We start from the raw sequence: 20,186 nt of genomic DNA on the forward strand, positions 1-20,186 counted from the left end.
AGGACCCCCCCAAGCCACCCCAAAACCCCTCTGGACCCCCCAAAATCCTCCCAGGACCCCCCCAAACCCCCCTGTGCCCCCTCCCCAGGTCCCGGCGGGCAGAATGCCCGGCTCCAGCCCCGTGGCCCCGGCCTCATCCGTGGGGTCCCCAAACCCCCCAAAATCCCCCCAAATTCCCCCAAACCCCCCCAAAACCCCTCTGCACCCCCCCAATGTCCCCCCCAGGACCCCCCAAACCCTCCCTAGGACCCCCTAAACTCTCCCAAGACCCCTCAAATCCACCCCAAAATCATCCTGAGACCCCCCAAAATCCCATCTAGACCCTCTCAAAGCGCCCCCAAATCCCCCCAAACCCTCCCAGGACCCCCCCAAACCCCCCCAAATCACCCCAAACCCCCCCAAATCACCCCAACCCCCCCCCCCAAATCACCCCAAAACCCCCCAAAATCCTCCCAGGACCCCCCCAAACCCCCCTGTGCCCCCTCCCCAGGTCCCGGCGGGCAGAATGCCCGGCCCCAGCCCCGTGACCCCGGCCTCGTCCGTGGGGACCCCAAATCCCCCCTAATCCCCCCAAATCACCCCAAAACCCCCCAAAATCCTCCCAGGACCCCCCCAAATCCCCCCTGCCCCCCCCAGGTCCCAGCGGGCAGAATGCCCAGCCCCAGCCCCGTGGCCCCGGCCTTGTCCACGGGATCCCCAAACCCCCCCAAACCACCCCAAACCACCCCAAAATCCCCCCAACCCCCCCCCAAATCACCCCAAAACCCCTCAAAATCCTCCCAGGACCCCCCCAAACCCCCCTGTCCCCCCCAGGTCCCGGTGGGCAGAATGCCCGGCTCCAGCCCCGTGGCCCCGGCCTCGTCCGCGGGGTCCCCAAACCCCCCCAAACCACCCCAAAATCCCCCCAAATCCCCCCAAACCACCCCAAAATCCCCCCAAAATCCCCCCAAATCCCCCCAAATCCCCCCAAAATCCCCCCAAATCCCCCCAAAACCCCTCTGGACCCCCCCAAAACCCCCTGAGGACCCCCCCAAACCCCCCCTGTGCCCCCCAGGTCCCGGCGGGCAGAATGACCGGCCCCAGCCCCGTGTCCCCGGCCTCGTCCGCGGGGTCCCCAAACCCCCCCAAACCACCCCAAAATCCCCCCAAATCCCCCCAAATCACCCCAAAACCCCCCAAAATCCTCCCCAAATCCCCTCAGGACCCCCCCAAACCCCCTCAGGACCCCCCCCAAACCCCCCCTGTGCCCCCCAGGTCCCGGCGGGCAGAATGCCCGGCCCCAGCCCCGTGGCTCCGGCCTCGTCCATGGGGTCCCCAAACCCCCCAAAACCCCCCCAAAATCCCCCCAAACCCCCCCAAACCACCCCAAAATCCCCCCAAATCCCCCCAAACTCCCCCAAAACCCCTCTGGACCCCCCAAAATCCTCCCAGGACCCCCCCAAACCCCCCCTGTCCCCCCAAATCCCCAGGTCCCGGCGGGCAGAATGCCCGGCTCCAGCCCCGTGTCCCCGGCCTCATCCGTGGGGTCCCCAAACCCCCCCAAAATCCCCCCAAACCCCCCCAAACCCCCCAAAAACCCCTCTGGACCCCCCAAAATCCTCCCAGGACCCCCCCAAACCCCCCCTGTGCCCCCCAAATCCCCAGGTCCCGGCAGGCAGAATGCCCGGCTCCAGCCCCGTGTCCCCGGCCTCGTCCGTGGGGTCCCCAAACCCCCCCAAATCCCTCCAAACCCCGCCAAATCACCCCAAAACCCCCCAAAATCCCCTGAGGACCCCCCCAAACCCCCCCTGTGCCCCCCAAATCCCCAGGTCCCGGCGGGCAGAATGACCGGCTCCAGCCCCGTGTCCCCGGCCTCGTCCGCGGGGTCCCCAAACCCCCCCAAACCCCCCCAAAATCCCCCCAAATTCCCCCAAATCACCCCAAAACCCCTCTGGATCCCCCAAAGTTCCCCCCAGGACCCCCCAAACCCTCTCTAGGACCCCCTAAACTCTCCCAAGACCCCTCAAATCCACCCCAAAATCATCCTAAGACCCCCCCAAATCCCATCCAGACCCTCTCAAAGTGCCCTCGAACCCCCCCAAACCCTCCCAGGACCCCCCCAAACCCCCCCAAATCCCCTCTGGACCACCCCAAAACCCCTCTGGACCCCCCAAAATCCTCCCAGGACCCCCCCAAACCCCCCCTGTCCCCCCAAATCCCCAGGTCCCGGCGGGCAGAATGACCGGCCCCAGCCCCGTGGCCCCGGCCTCATCCGTGGGGTCCCCAAACCCCCCCAAACCCCCCCAAACCACCCCAAACCCCCCCCAAATCCCCCCAAAATCCCCCCAAATCCCCCCCAAACCACCCCAAAACCCCCCAAAATCCTCCCAGGACCCCCCCAAACCCCCCCTGTCCCCCCAAATCCCCAGGTCCCGGCGGGCAGAATGACCGGCCCCAGCCCCGTGGCCCCGGCCTCATCCGTGGGGTCCCCAAACCACCCCAAACCCCCCCAAACCACCCCAAACCCCCCCCAAATCCCCCCAAAATCCCCCCAAATCCCCCCCAAACCACCCCAAAACCCCCCAAAATCCTCCCAGGACCCCCCCAAACCCCCCCTGTCCCCCCAAATCCCCAGGTCCCGGTGGGCAGAATGACCGGCCCCAGCCCCGTGGCCCCGGCCTCATCCGTGGGGTCCCCAAACCCCCCCAAACCACCCCAAAATCCCCCCAAACCCCCCCAAATCCCCCCAAATCACCCCAAAATCCCCCCAAACCCCCCCAAATCACCCCAAAATCCCCCCAAATCCCCTCAGGACCCCCCCAAACCCCCCCTGTGCCCCCCAGGTCCCGGCGGGCAGAATGACCGGCCCCAGCCCCGTGACCCCGGCCTCGTCCGTGGGGTCCCCAAATCCCCCCCAAATCCCCCCAAACCCCCCCAAAATCCTCCCAGGACCCCCCCAAACCCCCCCAAACCCCCCCTGTGCCCCCCAAATCCCCAGGTCCCGGCGGGCAGAATGACCGGCTCCAGCCCCGTGTCCCCGGCCTCGTCCGCGGGGTCCCCAAACCCCCCCAAACCCCCCCAAAATCCCCCCAAATTCCCCCAAATCACCCCAAAACCCCTCTGGATCCCCCAAAGTTCCCCCCAGGACCCCCCAAACCCTCTCTAGGACCCCCTAAACTCTCCCAAGACCCCTCAAATCCACCCCAAAATCATCCTAAGACCCCCCCAAATCCCATCCAGACCCTCTCAAAGTGCCCTCGAACCCCCCCAAACCCTCCCAGGACCCCCCCAAACCCCCCCAAATCCCCTCTGGACCACCCCAAAACCCCTCTGGACCCCCCAAAATCCTCCCAGGACCCCCCCAAACCCCCCCTGTCCCCCCAAATCCCCAGGTCCCGGCGGGCAGAATGACCGGCCCCAGCCCCGTGGCCCCGGCCTCATCCGTGGGGTCCCCAAACCCCCCCAAACCACCCCAAAATCCCCCCAAACCCCCCCAAATCCCCCCAAATCACCCCAAAATCCCCCCAAACCCCCCCAAATCACCCCAAAATCCCCCCAAATCCCCTCAGGACCCCCCCAAACCCCCTCAAACCCCCCTGTCCCCCCCAGGTCCCGGCGGGCAGAATGCCCGGCTCCAGCCCCGTGTCCCCGGCCTCGTCCGTGGGGTCCCCAAACCCCCCCAAACCACCCCAAAATCCCCCCAAACCCCCCCAAATCACCCCAAAACCCCCCAAATCCCCTCAGGACCCCCCCAAACCCCCCCTGTGCCCCCCAGGTCCCGGCGGGCAGAATGACCGGCCCCAGCCCCGTGACCCCGGCCTCGTCCGCGGGGTCCCCAAACCCCCCCTAAATCCCCCCAAAATCCCCCCAAACCCCCCCAAATCCCCCCAAATCCCCCCCAAATCACCCCAAAATCCCCCCAAATCCCCCCCAAACCCCCCCAAACCCCCCTGTCCCCCCAAATCCCCAGGTCCCGGCGGGCAGAATGACCGGCTCCAGCCCCGTGTCCCCGGCCTCGTCCGCGGGGTCCCCCGGCAGCCCCTCCCCCCCCGGGCCCCCCCGGCCGGACGCTCCCCCCGAGGGCCCCCCCGAGGGCCCCCCCGGCCCCCCCGAGCCCCCCTGGCTGTGGGAGCGCAGCCACGCCGAGATCGCCGAGCAGGCCAAGCACGTAAGGGATACTGGGGGGCACTGGGAGGCACTGGGAGGGGATTGGCAGGGACTGGGGGGCACTGGGAGGGGATTGGCAGGGACTGGGGGGCACTGGGAGGGACTGGGAGGGGATTGGCAGGGACTGGGGGGCACTGGGAGGGGATTTGGGGGCACTGGGAGGGACTGGGAGGGGATTGGCAGGGACTGGGGGGCACTGGGAGGGGATTGGCAGGGACTGGGGGGCACTGGGAGGCACTGGGAGGGGATTGGCAGGGACTGGGGGGCACTGGGAGGGACTGGGAGGGGATTGGGAGGGACTGGGAGGGGATTTGGGGGCACTGGGAGGGACTGGGAGGGGATTTGGGGGCACTGGGATGGACTGGGAGGCACTGGGAAGGGATTGGGATGGACTGGGAGGGGATTTGGGGGCACTGGGAGGGGATTAGGAGGGGTTTGGGGGGGACTGGGAGGGGATTTGGGGGCACTGGGAGGGGATTTGGGGGCACTGGGATGGACTGGGAGGGGATTGGCGGGGATTTGGGGGGCACTGGGAGGGACTGGGAGGGGATTGGCAGGGACTGGGGGGCACTGGGAGGGGATTGGCAGGGACTGGGGGGCACTGGGAGGGACCGGGAGGCACTGGGAGGGGATTGGCAGGGACTGGGAGGGGATTGGGAGGGACTGGGAGGGGATTTGGGGGGCACTGGGATGGACTGGGAGGGGATTGGCGGGGATTTGGGGGGCACTGGGAGGGACTGGGAGGGGATTGGCAGGGACTGGGGGGCACTGGGAGGGGATTGGCAGGGACTGGGGGGCACTGGGAGGGACCGGGAGGCACTGGGAGGGGATTGGCAGGGACTGGGAGGGGATTGGGAGGGACTGGGAGGGGATTTGGGGGGCACTGGGATGGACTGGGAGGGGATTGGGAGGGACTGGGAGGGGATTTGGGGGGCACTGGGAGGGACTGGGAGGGGATTTGGGGGCACTGGGATGGACTGGGAGGGACTGGGAGGGGATTGGGAGGGACTGGGAGTGGATTTGGGGGCACGGGGATGGACTGGGAGGGGATTGGGAGGGACTGGGAGGGGATTTGGGGGCACTGGGAGGGGGTTAGAAGGGGATTGGGAGGGACTGGGAGGGGATTTGGGGGCACTGGGATGGACTGGGAGGGGATTTGGGGGCACTGGGAGGGGATTTGGGGGCACTGGGAGGGGATTTGGGGGCACTGGGATGGACTGGGAGGGGATTGGCAGGGACTGGGGGGCACTGGGAGGGACTGGGAGGGGATTGGGGGCAGTGGAAGGGGATTAGGAGGGGTTTGGGGGGCACTGGGAGGGGATTTGGGGGCACTGGGATGGACTGGGAGGGGATTGGGGGGGACTGGGAGGGGATTTGGGGGCACTGGAATGGACTGGGAGGGACTGGGAATGGACTGCAGAGGACTGGGAGGGGATTGGGGGGCACTGGGAGGGACTGGGAGGGGATTGGGAGGGACTGGGAGGAGATTTGGGGGCACTGGGAGGGGATTTGGGGGCACTGGGAGTCACGGGGGGGCACAGGGGGCACTGCGATGGACTGGGAGGGACTGGGGAGCACTGGGAGACACTGGGATGGACTGGGGGGCACTGGGGGGCACTGCGGGGCACTGGGGGGCACTGGGAGGCACTGGGAGGCACTGGGAGTCACTGGGATGGACTGGGGGGCACTGGGAGACACTGGGATGGACTGGGAGTCACTGGGATGGACTGGGGGGCACTGGGGGCACTGGGATGGACTGGAGGGCACTGGGGGGCACTGGGAGGTGCCGAATTTGGGGTGATTTAGGAGCCGATTCCGATGGAATTTTGGGGTCATTTCGTTGAATTTTTGGGCCGATTTTTTTACATTTGGGGTCAAATTTGGGGTTTTTTGGGGTTTCTTTGCCCTGTCCCCAGAACCCCAAAAATGCCGAATTTGGGCCATTTTGGGGTGAATTTTGATGGATTTTGGGCTCATTTCATTGAATTTTTGGGCCGTTTTTTTTACGTTTGGGATCGAATTTTGGGGTCGTTTTTAACCCTTTAGGGGTCGTTGTTTTTAACCCTTTTTGGGGTCGTTTTTAACCCTTTTGGGGTCGTTTTTAACCCTTTTTGGGGTTGTTTTTGACCCTTTTTTGGGTCGTTTTTAACCCTTTAGGGGTCGTTTTTAACCCTTTTTGGGGTTGTTTTTAACCCTTTTTGGGGTCGTTTTTGACCCTTTTTGGGGTCATTTTTAACCCTTTTGGGGTCGTCGTTTTTAACCCTTTTTGGGTCGTTGTTTTTAACCCTTTTTGGGGTCGTTTTTAACCCTTTTGGGGTCGTTGTTTTTAACCCTTTTTGGGGTCGTTTTTGACCCTTTTGGGGTCGTTTTTAACCCTTTTGGGGTCGTTGTTTTTAACCCTTTTTGGGGTTGTTTTTAACCCTTTTTGGGGTCATTTTTAACCATTTTTGGGGTCGTTTTTAACCCTTTTTGGGGTCGTTTTTAACCCTTTTGGGGTCGTTTTTAACCCTTTTTGGGGTCGTTTTTAACCCTTTTGGGGTCGTTTTTAACCCTTTTGGGGTTGTTTTTAACCCTTTTTGGGGTTGTTTTTAACCATTTTTGGGGTCGTTTTTAACCATTTTTGGGGTCGTTTTTAACCCTTTTGGGGTCGTTGTTTTTAACCCTTTTTGGGGTCGTTTTTGACCCTTTTGGGGTCGTTTTTAACCCTTTTGGGGTCGTCGTTTTTAACCATTTTTGGGGTCGTTTTTAACCCTTTTGGGGTCGTTTTTAACCCTTTTTGGGTCGTTGTTTTTAACCCTTTTTGGGGTCGTTTTTAACCCTTTTTGGGGTCGTTGTTTTTAACCCTTTTTGGGGTCGTTTTTAACCCTTTTGGGGTCGTCGTTTTTAACCCTTTTTGGGGTTGTTTTTAACCCTTTTTGGGGTAGTTTTTAACCCTTTTTGGGGTCGTTGTTTTTAACCCTTTTTGGGGTTGTTTTTAACCATTTTTGGGGTCGTTTTTAACCCTTTTGGGGTCGTTGTTTTTAACCCTTTTTGGGGTTGTTTTTAACCCTTTTTGGGGTTGTTTTTAACCCTTTTTGGGGTCGTTGTTTTTAACCCTTTGTGGGGTTGTTTTTAACCATTTTTGGGGTCGTTTTTAACCCTTTTGGGGTCGTCGTTTTTAACCCTTTTTGGGGTTGTTTTTAACCCTTTTGGGGTTTCTTTCCACTGTCCCTCCCTTATCCCCAGAACCCCAAAATGCTGAATTTGGGATGATTTCAGAGCCGATTTTGGGCTCATTTCATTGAATTTTTGGGCCCTTTTTTTTGCGTTCGGGATCGAATTTTGGGGTCGTTTTTAACCCTTTTGGGGTCGTTGTTTTTAACCCTTTTTGGGGTCGTTTTTAACCATTTTTGGGGTCGTTTTTAACCCTTTTGGGGTCGTTGTTTTTAACCCTTTTTGGGGTTGTTTTTAACCCTTTTTGGGGTTGTTTTTAACCCTTTTTGGGGTCGTTGTTTTTAACCCTTTGTGGGGTTGTTTTTAACCATTTTTGGGGTCGTTTTTAACCCTTTTGGGGTCGTTTTTTTTAACCCTTTTTGGGGTTGTTTTTAACCCTTTTTGGGGTCGTTGTTTTTAACCCTTTTTGGGGTCGTTTTTAACCATTTTTGGGGTCGTTTTTAACCTTTTTGGGGTCATTTTTAACCCTTTTGGGGTCGTTGTTTTTAACCCTTTTTGGGGTCGTTGTTTTTAACCCTTTGTGGGGTTGTTTTTAACCATTTTTGGGGTCGTTTTTAACCCTTTAGGGGTCGTTGTTTTTAACCCTTTTTGGGGTTGTTTTTAACCCTTTTTGGGGTCGTTTTTAACCCTTTTGGGGTCGTTTTTAACCCTTTTGGGGTCGTCGTTTTTAACCCTTTTTGGGGTCGTTGTTTTTAACCATTTTTGGGGTCGTTTTTAACCTTTTTGGGGTCGTTTTTAACCCTTTAGGGGTCGTTGTTTTTAACCCTTTTTGGGGTCGTTTTTAACCTTTTTGGGGTCGTTTTTAACCCTTTTGGGGTCGTTGTTTTTAACCCTTTTTGGGGTTGTTTTTAACCATTTTTGGGGTCGTTTTTAACCCTTTTGGGGTCGTCGTTTTTAACCCTTTTTGGGGTTGTTTTTAACCATTTTTGGGGTCGTTTTTAACCTTTTTGGGGTCGTTTTTAACCCTTTTGGGGTCGTTGTTTTTAACCCTTTTTGGGGTTGTTTTTAACCCTTTTTGGGGTCGTTTTTAACCCTTTTTGGGGTCGTTGTTTTTAACCCTTTTTGGGGTTGTTTTTAACCATTTTTGGGGTCGTTTTTAACCCTTTTGGGGTCGTTTTTAACCCTTTTTGGGGTCGTTTTTAACCCTTTTGGGGTCGTTTTTCCCCCCCCAATGCCAGGAGGCCGAGGTCGAGCACCGCGTGGCCGAGATGAAGCGCGAGGGTTTCTGGTCGCTGCGGCGCCTGCCCAAGGTGCCCGAGCCGGCGCGGCCCAAGGTGCACTGGGACTACCTGTGCGAGGAGATGCAGTGGCTGGCGGCCGACTTCGCCCAGGAGCGCCGCTGGAAGAGGGGCGTGGCCAGGAAGGTGGGCACCTGGGCACCCCTGGGCACACCTGGGCGGAGTTTGGGTGGAGTTTGGGTAAAGTTCGGGTGATTTTTGGGTGTTTTTTGGGTGATTTTTGGTGGTTTCTGGTTGCCTGGTGGTATCTCAGGTGGGTTCTGAGCATCTGGAGAATCTCAGGTGGCACCTGGGCACCCCTGGGCACCCCTGGGCACCCCTGGGCACACCTGGGCACACCTGGGCGGAGTTTGGGTGGAGTTTGGGTGAAATTCGGGTGATTTTTGGGTGATTTTTGGTGGTTTCTGGTTGCCTGGTGGCATCTCAGGTGGGTTCTGAGCACCTGGGCACCCCTGGGCACACCTGGGCACTGCTGGGTGGAGTTTGGGTGAAATTCGGGTGATTTTTGGGTGATTTTTGGGTGATTTTTGGTGTTTGTTCATTGCCTGGTGGCATCTCAGGTGGGTTCTGAGCACCTGGGCACACCTGGGTGGAGTTTGGGTGGAGTTTGGGTGATTTTTGGGTGATTTTTGGGTGATTTTTGGGTGATTTATGGTGGGTTTTGGTTGCCTGGTGGCATCTCAGGTGGGTTTTGAGCACCTGGAGAAGCTCAGGTGGCACCTGGGCACCCCTGGGCACCCCTGGGCACACCTGGGCGGAGTTTGGGTGGAGTTTGGGTGAAATTCGGGTGATTTTTGGGTGATTTATGGTGGGTTTTAGTTCCCTGGTGGCATCTCAGGTGGGTTTTGAGCATCTGGAGAAGATCAGGTGGCACCTGGGCACCCCTGGGCACCCCTGGGCACACCTGGGTGGAGTTTGGGTGGAGTTTGGGTGATTTTTGGGTGATTTTTGGGTGATTTTTGGGTGATTTATGGTGGGTTTTGGTTGCCTGGTGGCATCTCAGGTGGGTTTTGAGCATCTGGAGAAGCTCAGGTGGCACCTGGGCACCCCTGGGCACCCCTGGGCACACCTGGGCGGAGTTTGGGTGAAATTCGGGTGATTTTTGGGTGAAATTTGGGTGATTTTTGGGTGATTTTTGGGTGATTTTTGGTGGTTTTTAGTTCCCTGGTGGTATCTCAGGTGGGTTCTGAGCATCTGGAGAAGCTCAGGTGGCACCTGGGCACCCCTGGGCACACCTGGGCACACCTGGGTGGAGTTTGGGTGGAGTTTGGGTGAAATTCGGGTGATTTTTGGGTGAAATTCGGGTGATTTTTGGGCGATTTCTGGTTGCCTGGTGGCATCTCAGGTGGGTTCTGAGCACCTGGAGAAGCTCAGGTGGCACCTGGGCACCCCTGGGCACCCCTGGGCGGAGTTTGGGCGGAGTTTGGGCGGAGTTTGGGTGAAATTCGGGTGGAGTTTGGCTGAAATTTGGATCAATTTTGGTTGAGTTTTGGGACATTTTTGGGTGATTCTTGGTGTTTTTTGGTTCCCTGGTGGCATCTCAGGTGGGTTTGGACACATGGACAAGCTCAGGTGGCACCTGGGTGGAGTTTGGGTGAAATTTGGGTGATTTTTTGGGTGATTTTTGGGTGATTTTTGGGTGATTTTTGGGTGATTTTTTGGGTGATTTTTGGTGGTTTTTAGTTCCCTGGTGGCATCTCAGGTGGGTTTTGAGCACCTGGAGAAGCTCAGGTGGCACCTGGGCACCCCTGGGCACCCCTGGGCACACCTGGGCGGAGTTTGGGTGGAGTTTGGGTGAAATTCGGGTGATTTTTGGGTGATTTTTGGGTGATTTTTGGTGGTTTTTGGTTGCCTGGTGGCATCTCAGGTGGGTTCTGAGCACCTGGGCACACCTGGGCACACCTGGGCAGAGTTTGGGCAGAGTTTGGGTGAAATTTGGGTGGAGTTTGGCTGAAATTTGGATCAATTTTGGTTGAGTTTTGGGACATTTTTGGGTGATTTTTGGTGTTTTTTGGTTCCCTGGTGGCATCTCAGGTGGGTTCTGAGCACCTGGAGAAGCTCAGGTGGCACCTGGGCACCCCTGGGCACACCTGGGCTCACCTGGGCACACCTGGGCGGAGTTTGGGTGGAGTTTGGGTGAAATTCGGGTGATTTTGGGGTGATTTTTGGGTTATTTATGGTGGGTTTTGGTTGCCTGGTGGCATCTCAGGTGGGTTCTGAGCACCTGGAGAAGCTCAGGTGGCACCTGGGCACTGCTGGGCACCCCTGGGTGGAGTTTGGGTGAAATTCGGGTGATTTTTGGGTGATTTTTGGTGGGTTTTGGTTCCCTGGTGGCATCTCAGGTGGGTTCTGAGCACCTGGGCACCCCTGGGCAGAGTTTGGGTGGAGTTTGGGCGGAGTTTGGGCGGAGTTTGGGTGATTTTTGGGTGATTTTTGGGTGAATTTTGATGGTTTCTGGTTGTCTGGTGGCATCTCAGGTGGGTTTTGAGCATCTGGAGAAGCTCAGGTGGCACCTGGGCACCCCTGGGCACACCTGGGCACACCTGGGTGGAGTTTGGGTGAAATTTGGGTGATTTTTGGGTGATTTTTCGGTGGGTTTTGGTGGTTTTTAGTTGCCTGGTGGCATCTCAGGTGGGTTCTGAGCACCTGGGCACCCCTGGGCACCCCTGGGCACACCTGGGTGGAGTTTGGGTGGAGTTCGGGTGAAATTCGGGTGATTTTTGGGTGATTTTTGGGTGATTTATGGTGTTTGTTCGTTGCCTGGTGGCATCTCAGGTGGGTTCTGAGCACCTGGGCACCCCTGGGCACACCTGGGCACCCCTGGGCACACCTGGGTGGAGTTTGGGTGAAATTCGGGTGATTTTTGGGTGATTTTTGATGGTTTCTGGTTGCCTGGTGGCATCTCAGGTGGGTTCTGAGCACCTGGAGAAGCTCAGGTGGCACCTGGGCACCCCTGGGCACCCCTGGGCACCCCTGGGCACCCCTGGGCACACCTGGGCACCTCTGTCCCTGCCCTGTCCCCAGAACCCCAAAATGCCGAATTTGGGCCGTTTTGGGGTGGATTTTTGGGTCATTTCGTTGATTTTTGGGCCGATTCCGTTGGGTTTGGGGTCAGATTTTGGGGTTTTTTTGGGGTTTCTTTGCCCTGTCCCTGCCCTGTCCCCAGAACCCAAAAATGCAGAATTTGGGCAGTTTTGGGGTGGATTTTGGGGTCATTTTGTGGATTTTTGGGGCTGTTTTTGTTGCATTTTGGGGTTTTTTTGGGGTTTCTTTCCCCTGTCCGTTCCCTGTCCCAGGAGGAGCCGGAGGTGCTAAATTTGGGCAGTTTTGGGGTGGTTTTTGATGGATTTTGGGGTAATTTCGTTGATTTTTGGGTCGATTTTGTTGGGTTTGGGGTCAGCTTTTGGGGTTTTTTTTGGGGTTTCTTTCCTGTGCCCCTCCCCTGTTCCAGGAGGAGCCGGAGGTGCCGAATTTGGGGTGATTTAGGAGCAGATTTTGATGGATTTTGGGGTCATTTCATTGATTTTTGGGGCAATTCCATTGGGTTTGGGGTCAAATTTGGGGTTGTTTTAGGGTTTCTTTCCCCTGTCCCTCCCCGTCCCAGGAGGAGCCGGAGGTGCCGAATTTGGGCCATTTGGGGGTGAATTTTGGGGTCATTTCGTGGATTTTTGTGCCAATTCCGTTGGGTTTGGGATCGAATTTTGGGGTTGTTTTTAACCCTTTTGGGGTTTTTTGCCCTGTCCCAGGAGGAGCCGGAGGTGCCGAATTTGGGGTGATTTAGGAGCCGATTTCGGTGAATTTTGGGGTCATTTTGTTGATTTTTGGGGCTGTTTTTGTTGGGTTTGGGGTCAGATTTTGGGGTTTTTTTGGGGTTTCTTTGCCCTGTCCCTCCCCTGTCCCAGGAGGAGCCGGAGGTGCCAAATTTGGGCAGTTTTGGGGTGGATTTTGTTGGATTTTGGGGTCATTTTGTTGATTTTTGGGGCTGTTTTTGTTGGGTTTGGGGTCAGATTTTGGGGTTTTTTTGGGGTTTCTTTGCCCTGTCCTTCTCCTGTCCCCAGAACCCAAAAATGCCGAATTTGGGCAGTTTTGGGGTGAATTTTGATGGATTTTGGGGTCATTTCGTTGATTTTTGGGGCTGTTTTTGTTGGGTTTGGGGTCAAATTTTGGGTTTTTTTTGGGGTTTCTTTGCCGTGCCCCTCTCCTGTCCCAGGAGGAGCCGGAGGTGCCGAATTTGGGCCATTTTGGGGTGAATTCCAATGAATTTTGGGGTCATTTCATTGATTTTTGTGCCAATTCCGTTGGGTTTGGGGTCAGATTTGGGTTTTTTTTTGGGGTTTCTTTCCTGTGCCCCTCCCCTGTTCCAGGAGGAGCCGGAGGTGCCGAATTTGGGGTGATTTAGGAGCAGATTTTGATGGATTTTGGGGTCATTTCATTGATTTTTGGGGCAATTCCATTGGGTTTGGGGTCAAATTTGGGGTTGTTTTAGGGTTTCTTTCCCCTGTCCCTCCCCTGTCCCAGGAGGAGCCGGAGGTGCCGAATTTGGGCCATTTGGGGGTGAATTTTGGGGTCATTTCGTGGATTTTTGTGCCAATTCCGTTGGGTTTGGGATCGAATTTTGGGGTTGTTTTTAACCCTTTTGGGGTTTTTTACCCTGTCCCAGGAGGAGCCGGAGGTGCCGAATTTGGGGTGATTTAGGAGCAGATTTCGGTGAATTTTGGGGTCATTTCGTGGATTTTTGTGCCGATTCCGTTGGGTTTGGGGTCAGATTTTGGGGTTTTTTGGGATTTTTTTTGCCATGCCCCTCCCCTGTCCCAGGAGGAGCCGGAGGTGCCAAATTTGGGTGGAATTTCGATGGATTTTGGGGTCATTTCGTTGATTTTCGTGCCAATTCCGTTGGGTTTGGGGTCAAATTTTGGGGTTTTTTTGGGGTTTCTTTGCCCTGTCCCTGCCCTGTCCCAGGAGGAGCCGGAGGTGCCGAATTTGGGATGATTTTGGGGTGGATTTTGGGGTCATTTCGTTGATTTTTGGGGCTGTTTTTGTTGGGTTTGGGGTCAAATTTTGGGGTTTTTTTTGGGGTTTCTTTCTTGTGCCCCTCCCCTGTCCCAGGAGGAGCCGGAGGTGCCAAATTTGGGCCATTTTGGGGTGAATTTTGGGGTCATTTCGTTGCTTTTTGGGGCCGATTCCGTTGGGTTTGGGATCGAATTTTGGGGTTGTTTTTAACCCTTTTGGGGTTTTTTGCCCTGTCCCAGGAGGAGCCGGAGGTGCCGAATTTGGGGTGATTTAGGAGCAGATTTCGGTGAATTTTGGGGTCATTTCGTTGATTTTTAGGGCTGTTTTTGTTGCATTTTGGGGTCAAATTTTGGGTTTTTTTTGGGGTTTCTTTGCCCTGTCCCTGCCCTGTCCCCAGAACCCCAAAATGCTGAATTTGGGCAGAATTTTGATGGATTTTGGGGTCATTTCATTGATTTTTGGGGCAATTCCGTTGGGTTTGGGGTCAAATTTTGGGGTTTTTTTGGGGTTTCTTTGCCCTGTCCCTCCCCTGTCCCAGGAGGAGCCGGAGGTGCCGAATTTGGGCCGTTTTGGGGTGAATTCCAATGAATTTTGGGGTCATTTCGTTGATTTTTGTGCCGATTCCGTTGGGTTTGGGGTCAGATTTTGGGGTTTTTTTGGGGTTTCTTTGCCCTGTCCCCGCCCTGTCCCCAGAACCCCAAAATGCTGAATTTGGGCAGAGTTTTGATGGATTTTGGGGTCATTTCGTTGATTTTTGGGCCGATTCCGTTGGGTTTGGGGTCAGATTTTGGGGTTTTTTTGGGGTTTTTTTGCCCTGTCCCTGCCCTGTCCCAGGAGGAGCCGGAGGTGCCGAATTTGGGCAGTTTTGGGATGGATTTTGGGGTCATTTCATTGATTTTTGTGCCGATTTCGTTGGGTTTGGGGTCAGATTTTGGGGTTTTTTTGGGGTTTCTTTGCCGTGCCCCTCCCCTGTCCCAGGAGGAGCCGGAGGTGCCAAATTTGGGCCGTTTTGGGGTGGATTTTGGGGTCATTTCGTTGCTTTTTGGGGCTGTTTTTGTTGGGTTTGGGGTCAGATTTTGGGGTTTTTTTGGGGTTTCTTTGCCCTGTCCGTGCCCTGTCCCAGGAGGAGCCGGAGGTGCCGAATTTGGGCCGTTTTGGGGCGAATTCCCATGAATTTTGGGGTCATTTCGTGGATTTTTGTGCCGATTCCGTTGGGTTTGGGGTCAGATTTTGGGGTTTTTTTGGGGTTTTTTTGGGGTTTCTTTGCCGTGCCCCTCACCTGTCCCTGCCCTGCCCCGCCCTGGCACAGGTGGTGCGCATGGTGATGCGGCACCACGAGGAGCAGCGGCAGCGCCAGGAGCGCGCCAAGCGCGAGGAGCAGGCCAAGCTGCGCCGGGTGGCGGCCGCCATCGCCCGCGAGGTGCGCCACTTCTGGAGCAGCGTGGAGAAGGTACCGCGGGCACGCCTGGGCACACCTGGGCACACCTGGGGGCACCTAGGGGCACCTAGGGGCAGATGGGCACACCTGGGCACACCTGGGCACACCTGGGGCACCTGAGATACACCTGGGCACACCTGGGACACATCTGGGCACGCCTGGGGCACAGCTGGGCACAGCTGGGGGCACCTGGGCACACCTGGGGGCACCTGGGCACACCTGGGACACACCTGGGGGCACCTAGGGGCCGATGGGCACACCTGGGCACACCTGGGGCACAGCTGGGGGCACCTGGGCACACCTGGGGCACACCTGGGGCACACCTAGGGGCAGATGGGGGCACCTGGGCACAGCTGGGGGCAGATGGGCACACCTGGGCACACCTAGGGGCACAGCTGGGGGCAGATGGGGGCACTTGGGGCACACCTGGGCACGGCTGGGCGCACCTGGGGGCACACCTGGGCACACCTGGGGCACAGATGGGGGCCCCTGGGGGCCCTTGGGGCACAGCTGGGGGCATCTGGACACACCTGGGGGTACCTGGGCACACCTGGGACACACCTGGGGGCACACCTGGGCACAGCTGGCGGCACCTGGGCACAGCTGGGGGCATCTGGGGCACCTGAGATACACCTGGGAGCACCTGGGGCACACCTGGGCACACCTGGGTGCACCTGGGAGGAGATGGGGGCACCTGGGCACACCTGGGGCACAGCTGGGGGCAGATGGGCACAGCTGGGGGCAAAGCTGGGGGCACCTGGGCACACCTGGGATATACCTGGGCGCATCTGGGGCACCTGGGCACAGCTGGGCACACCTGGGGACACACCTGGGGCACAGCTGGGGGCAGATGGGGGCATCTGGGCACAGCTGGGGGCACCTGAGATACACCTGGGGGCACCTGGGCACACCTGAGACACACCTGGGGCGCACAGCTGGGGGCACAGCTGGGGGCACCTGGGCACACCTGGGGGCACCTGAGATACACCTGGGGGCAGCTGAGATGCACTTGGGGGCACCTGGGGACACCTGGGATAGGTCAGACACACTTGGGCACTCCTGGGCACACCTGGGGGCACCTGGGGCACTCCTGGGGCGCACCTGGAACACACCTGGGCACACCTGGAACACACCTGGGCACACCTAGGGGCAGATGGGGGCACCTGGGGGTACCTGAGGGCACCTGAGATACACTTGGAGCACACCTGGAGACACCTGGGGGCATCTGGGACAGACATGGGGCACACCTGGGCACACCTGGGGCGCTCCTGGGCACACCTGGGGGCACCTGGGACAGACCTGGGGGTGCCTGGGGGCACCTGAGATAGGTCGGGCACACCTGGGCACACCTGGGGGCACCTGGGGGCACCTGGGATAGGTCAGGCACACCTGGGCACACCTGGGATAGGTCAGGCACACCTGGGCACACCTGGGCACACCTGGGCACACCTGGGGGCACCGGGGGATGGGGGCCGTGGGCAGGGACGGTCTCAGCAGGTTCTGGGGGTCGTGGGTGGCCGTCAGGGGCAGTTGGTGGCCAATGGTGGCCAGTGATGGCCAATGGTGGCAAGTGATGGCCGGGGATGGCCCCTAATGACCCCCAGTGCCCCCCAGTGCCCCCAGTGCCCCCTCAGTGCCCCCCAGTCCCCCCCATTCCCCCCAGTACCCCCCCATTCCCCCCAGTCCCCCCAGTACCCCCTCCAGTTCCCCCCCAGGTGGTGCAGTTCAAGCAGAGTGCCCCCCCAGTGCCCCCCCAGTGCCCCCCAGTGCCCCCCAGTGCCCCCCCAGTGCCCCCCAGTGCCCCCCGTGCCCCCCAGTGCCCCCCAGTGCCCCCATTCCCCCCAGTGCCCCCCATTTCCCCAGTGCCCCCATTCCCCCCAGTCCCCCCAGTGCCCCCCAGTGCCCCCAGTACCCCCCCGTTCCCCCTCAGGTGGTGCAGTTCAAACAGAGTGCCCCCCCAGTGCCCATTGCTGACCCCCCAGTGCCCCCCCCAGTGCCCCCCCATTCCCCCCAGTCCCCCCAGTCCCCCCCGTACCCCCTTCCCCCCAGGTGGTGCAGTTCAAGCAGAGTGCCCCCCAGTGCCCCCAGTGCCCCCCATTCCCCCCCCAGTACCCCCCAGTCCCCCCCCAGTACCCCATTCCCCCCCCAGGTGGTGCAGTTCAAGCAGAGTGCCCCCCATTCCCCCCAGTGCCCCCCCAGTGCCCCCCAGTGCCCCCCAGTGCCCCCAGTGCCCCCAGTGCCCCCAGTGCCCCCATTCCCCCCAGTGCCCCCAGTGCCCCCAGTGCCCCCCAGTGCCCATTGCTGACCCCCCAGTGCCCCCCAGTGCCCCCCATTCCCCCCAGTGCCCCCCAGTGCCTCCAGTCCCCCCCATTCCCCCCCAGTACCCCCAGTCCCCCCAGTACCCCATTCCCCCCAGGTGGTGCAGTTCAAGCAGAGTGCCCCCATTCCCCCAGTGCCCCCCCAGTACCCCCCAGTCCCCCCAGTGCCCCCATTCCCCCCAGTCCCCCCAGTGCCCCCATTCCCCCCATTCCCCCCATTCCCCCCAGTTCCCCCAGTGCCCCCCAGTGCCCCCAGTCCCCCCCAGTACCCCCCAGTGCCCCCCAGTGCCCCCCAGTGCCCCCAGTGCCCCCCATTCCCCCCGTTCCCCCCAGTCCCCCCAGTACCCCGTCCCCCTCAGGTGGTGCAGTTCAAGCAGAGTGCCCCCCCAGTGCCCCCCCAGTGCCCCCCAGTGCCCCCCAGTGCCCCCCCAGTGCCCCCCCAGTGCCCCCCAGTGCCCCCCAGTGCCCCCCAGTCCCCCCAGTGCCCCCCAGTCCCCCCAGTGCCCCCCAGTGCCCCCAGTGCCCCCCCAGTGCCCCCCAGTGCCCCCCAGTCCCCCCAGTGCCCCCCAGTACCCCCCATTCCCCCCAGTGCCCCCAGTGCCCCCAGTGCCCCCAGTACCCCCGTTCCGCCCCCAGGTGGTGCAGTTCAAGCAGAGTGCCCCCCATCCCCCCAGTGCCCCCCAGTACCCCCCAGTGCCCCCCAGTGCCCCCCAGTACCCCCCAGTGCCCCCCAGTGCCCCCCAGTGCCCCCCATCCCCCCAGTGCCCCCAGTGCCCCCCAGTCCCCCCAGTGCCCCCCAGTGCCCCCCCAGTGCCCCCCCAGTACCCCCCAGTGCCCCCCCAGTGCCCCCCAGTGCCCCCCAGTCCCCCCAGTGCCCCCCAGTGCCCCCCCAGTACCCCCCAGTGCCCCCCAGTGCCCCCAGTACCCCCCAGTGCCCCCCATCCCCCCAGTGTCCCCCAGTGCCCCCCAGTGCCCCCCAGTGCCCCCAGTCCCCCCAGTTCCCCATTCCCCCCCAGGTGGTGCAGTTCAAGCAGAGTGCCCCCCAGTGCCCCCCCAGTACCCCCCAGTTCCCCCCCAGGTGGTGCAGTTCAAGCAGAGTGCCCCCAGTGCCCCCAGTGCCCCCCAGTGCCCCCCAGTGCCCCCAGTCCCTCCCAGTACCCCCAGTTCCCCCCCAGGTGGTGCAGTTCAAGCAGAGTGCCCCCCCATTCCCCCCAGTGCCCCCCAGTACCCCATTCCCCCCCAGGTGGTGCAGTTCAAGCAGAGTGCCCCCCCAGTGCCCCCCAGTCCCCCCCATCCCCCCCATTCCCCCCAGTGCCCCCATTCCCCCCAGTACCCCCCAGTACCCCCCAGTACCCCCCAGTGCCCCCAGTACCCCCCAGTTCCCCCCCAGGTGGTGCAGTTCAAGCAGAGTGCCCCCCAGTGCCCCCCCAGTCCCCCCCAGTGCCCCCAGTCCCCCCAGTACCCCCCAGTTCCCCCGCCAGGTGGTGCAGTTCAAGCAGAGTGCCCCCCATCCCCCCAGTGCCCCCAGTACCCCCAGTCCCCCCCAGTACCCCCAGTTCCCCCCAGGTGGTGCAGTTCAAGCAGAGTGCCCCCATTCCCCCCCAGTCCCCCCCAGTCCCCCCAGTCCCCCCCAGTTCCCCCCCAGGTGGTGCAGTTCAAGCAGAGTGCCCCCAGTGCCCATTGCTGACCCCCCAGTGCCCCCCAGTGCCCCCCAGTCCCCCCCAGTACCCCCAGTGCCCCCCCAGGTGGTGCAGTTCAAGCAGAGTGCCCCCCAGTGCCCATTGCTGACCCCCCAGTGCCCCCCCAGTCCCCCCCAGTGCCCCCCAGTACCCCCCAGTTCCCCCCAGGTGGTGCAGTTCAAGCAGAGTGCCCCCCAGTGCCCATTGCTGACCCCCCAGTGCCCCCAGTGCCCCCCAGTCCCCCCCAGTACCCCCAGTTCCCCCCCAGGTGGTGCAGTTCAAGCAGAGTGCCCCCCAGTGCCCCCCCAGTGCCCCCCCAGTCCCCCCCAGTCCCCCCCAGTCCCCCCCAGTACCCCCAGTTCCCCCCCAGGTGGTGCAGTTCAAGCAGAGTGCCCCCAGTCCCCCCCAGTCCCCCCCATTCCCCCCAGTGCCCCCAGTACCCCCAGTTCCCCCCCAGGTGGTGCAGTTCAAGCAGAGTGCCCCCAGTGCCCCCAGTACCCCCCAGTACCCCCCAGTACCCCCAGTTCCCCCTCAGGTGGTGCAGTTCAAGCAGAGTGCCCCCCAGTGCCCATTGCTGACCCCCCAGTACCCCCCAGTGCCCCCCCAGTGCCCCCCAGTACCCCCAGTTCCCCCCCAGGTGGTGCAGTTCAAGCAGAGTGCCCCCAGTGCCCCCCCAGTGCCCCCCAGTGCCCCCCAGTGCCCCCAGTCCCCCCCAGTACCCCCAGTGCCCCCCCAGTCCCCCCCAGTACCCCCCAGTTCCCCCCCAGGTGGTGCAGTTCAAGCAGAGTGCCCCCCAGTCCCCCCATTCCCCCCAGTGCCCCCCCAGTCCCCCCAGTGCCCCCAGTACCCCCAGTTCCCCCTCAGGTGGTGCAGTTCAAGCAGAGTGCCCCCAGTGCCCCCCAGTACCCCCATCCCCCCAGTGCCCCCCAGTGCCCCCAGTCCCCCCCAGTACCCCCAGTTCCCCCCCAGGTGGTGCAGTTCAAGCAGAGTGCCCCCCCAGTGCCCCCCAGTGCCCCCCAGTGCCCCCAGTACCCCCAGTTCCCCCCCAGGTGGTGCAGTTCAAGCAGAGTGCCCCCCCAGTGCCCCCCAGTCCCCCCCAGTACCCCCCAGTGCCCCCCCAGTGCCCCCAGTGCCCCCAGTACCC

At 60.4% G+C, this 20,186-nt stretch overlaps 1 protein-coding gene across 1 annotated transcript in view; it reads left to right on the plus strand.

Moving 5' to 3' along the window:
* Window positions 1–3,964: 3,964 nt before the first annotated feature.
* Window positions 3,965–20,186, plus strand: part of LOC138102483 (helicase SRCAP-like) — a 92,657-nt gene continuing 76,435 nt past the window's right edge. Inside the window, 3 exon segments of the mRNA XM_069000180.1 lie at window positions 3,965–4,147; window positions 8,538–8,723; window positions 14,917–15,057. Coding sequence (XP_068856281.1) covers window positions 3,965–4,147; window positions 8,538–8,723; window positions 14,917–15,057 — 510 coding nt within the window.

Source organism: Aphelocoma coerulescens, unplaced genomic scaffold, assembly GCF_041296385.1.
Source record: "Aphelocoma coerulescens isolate FSJ_1873_10779 unplaced genomic scaffold, UR_Acoe_1.0 HiC_scaffold_77, whole genome shotgun sequence".
NCBI classification, from domain to species: Eukaryota; Metazoa; Chordata; class Aves; order Passeriformes; family Corvidae; genus Aphelocoma; species Aphelocoma coerulescens.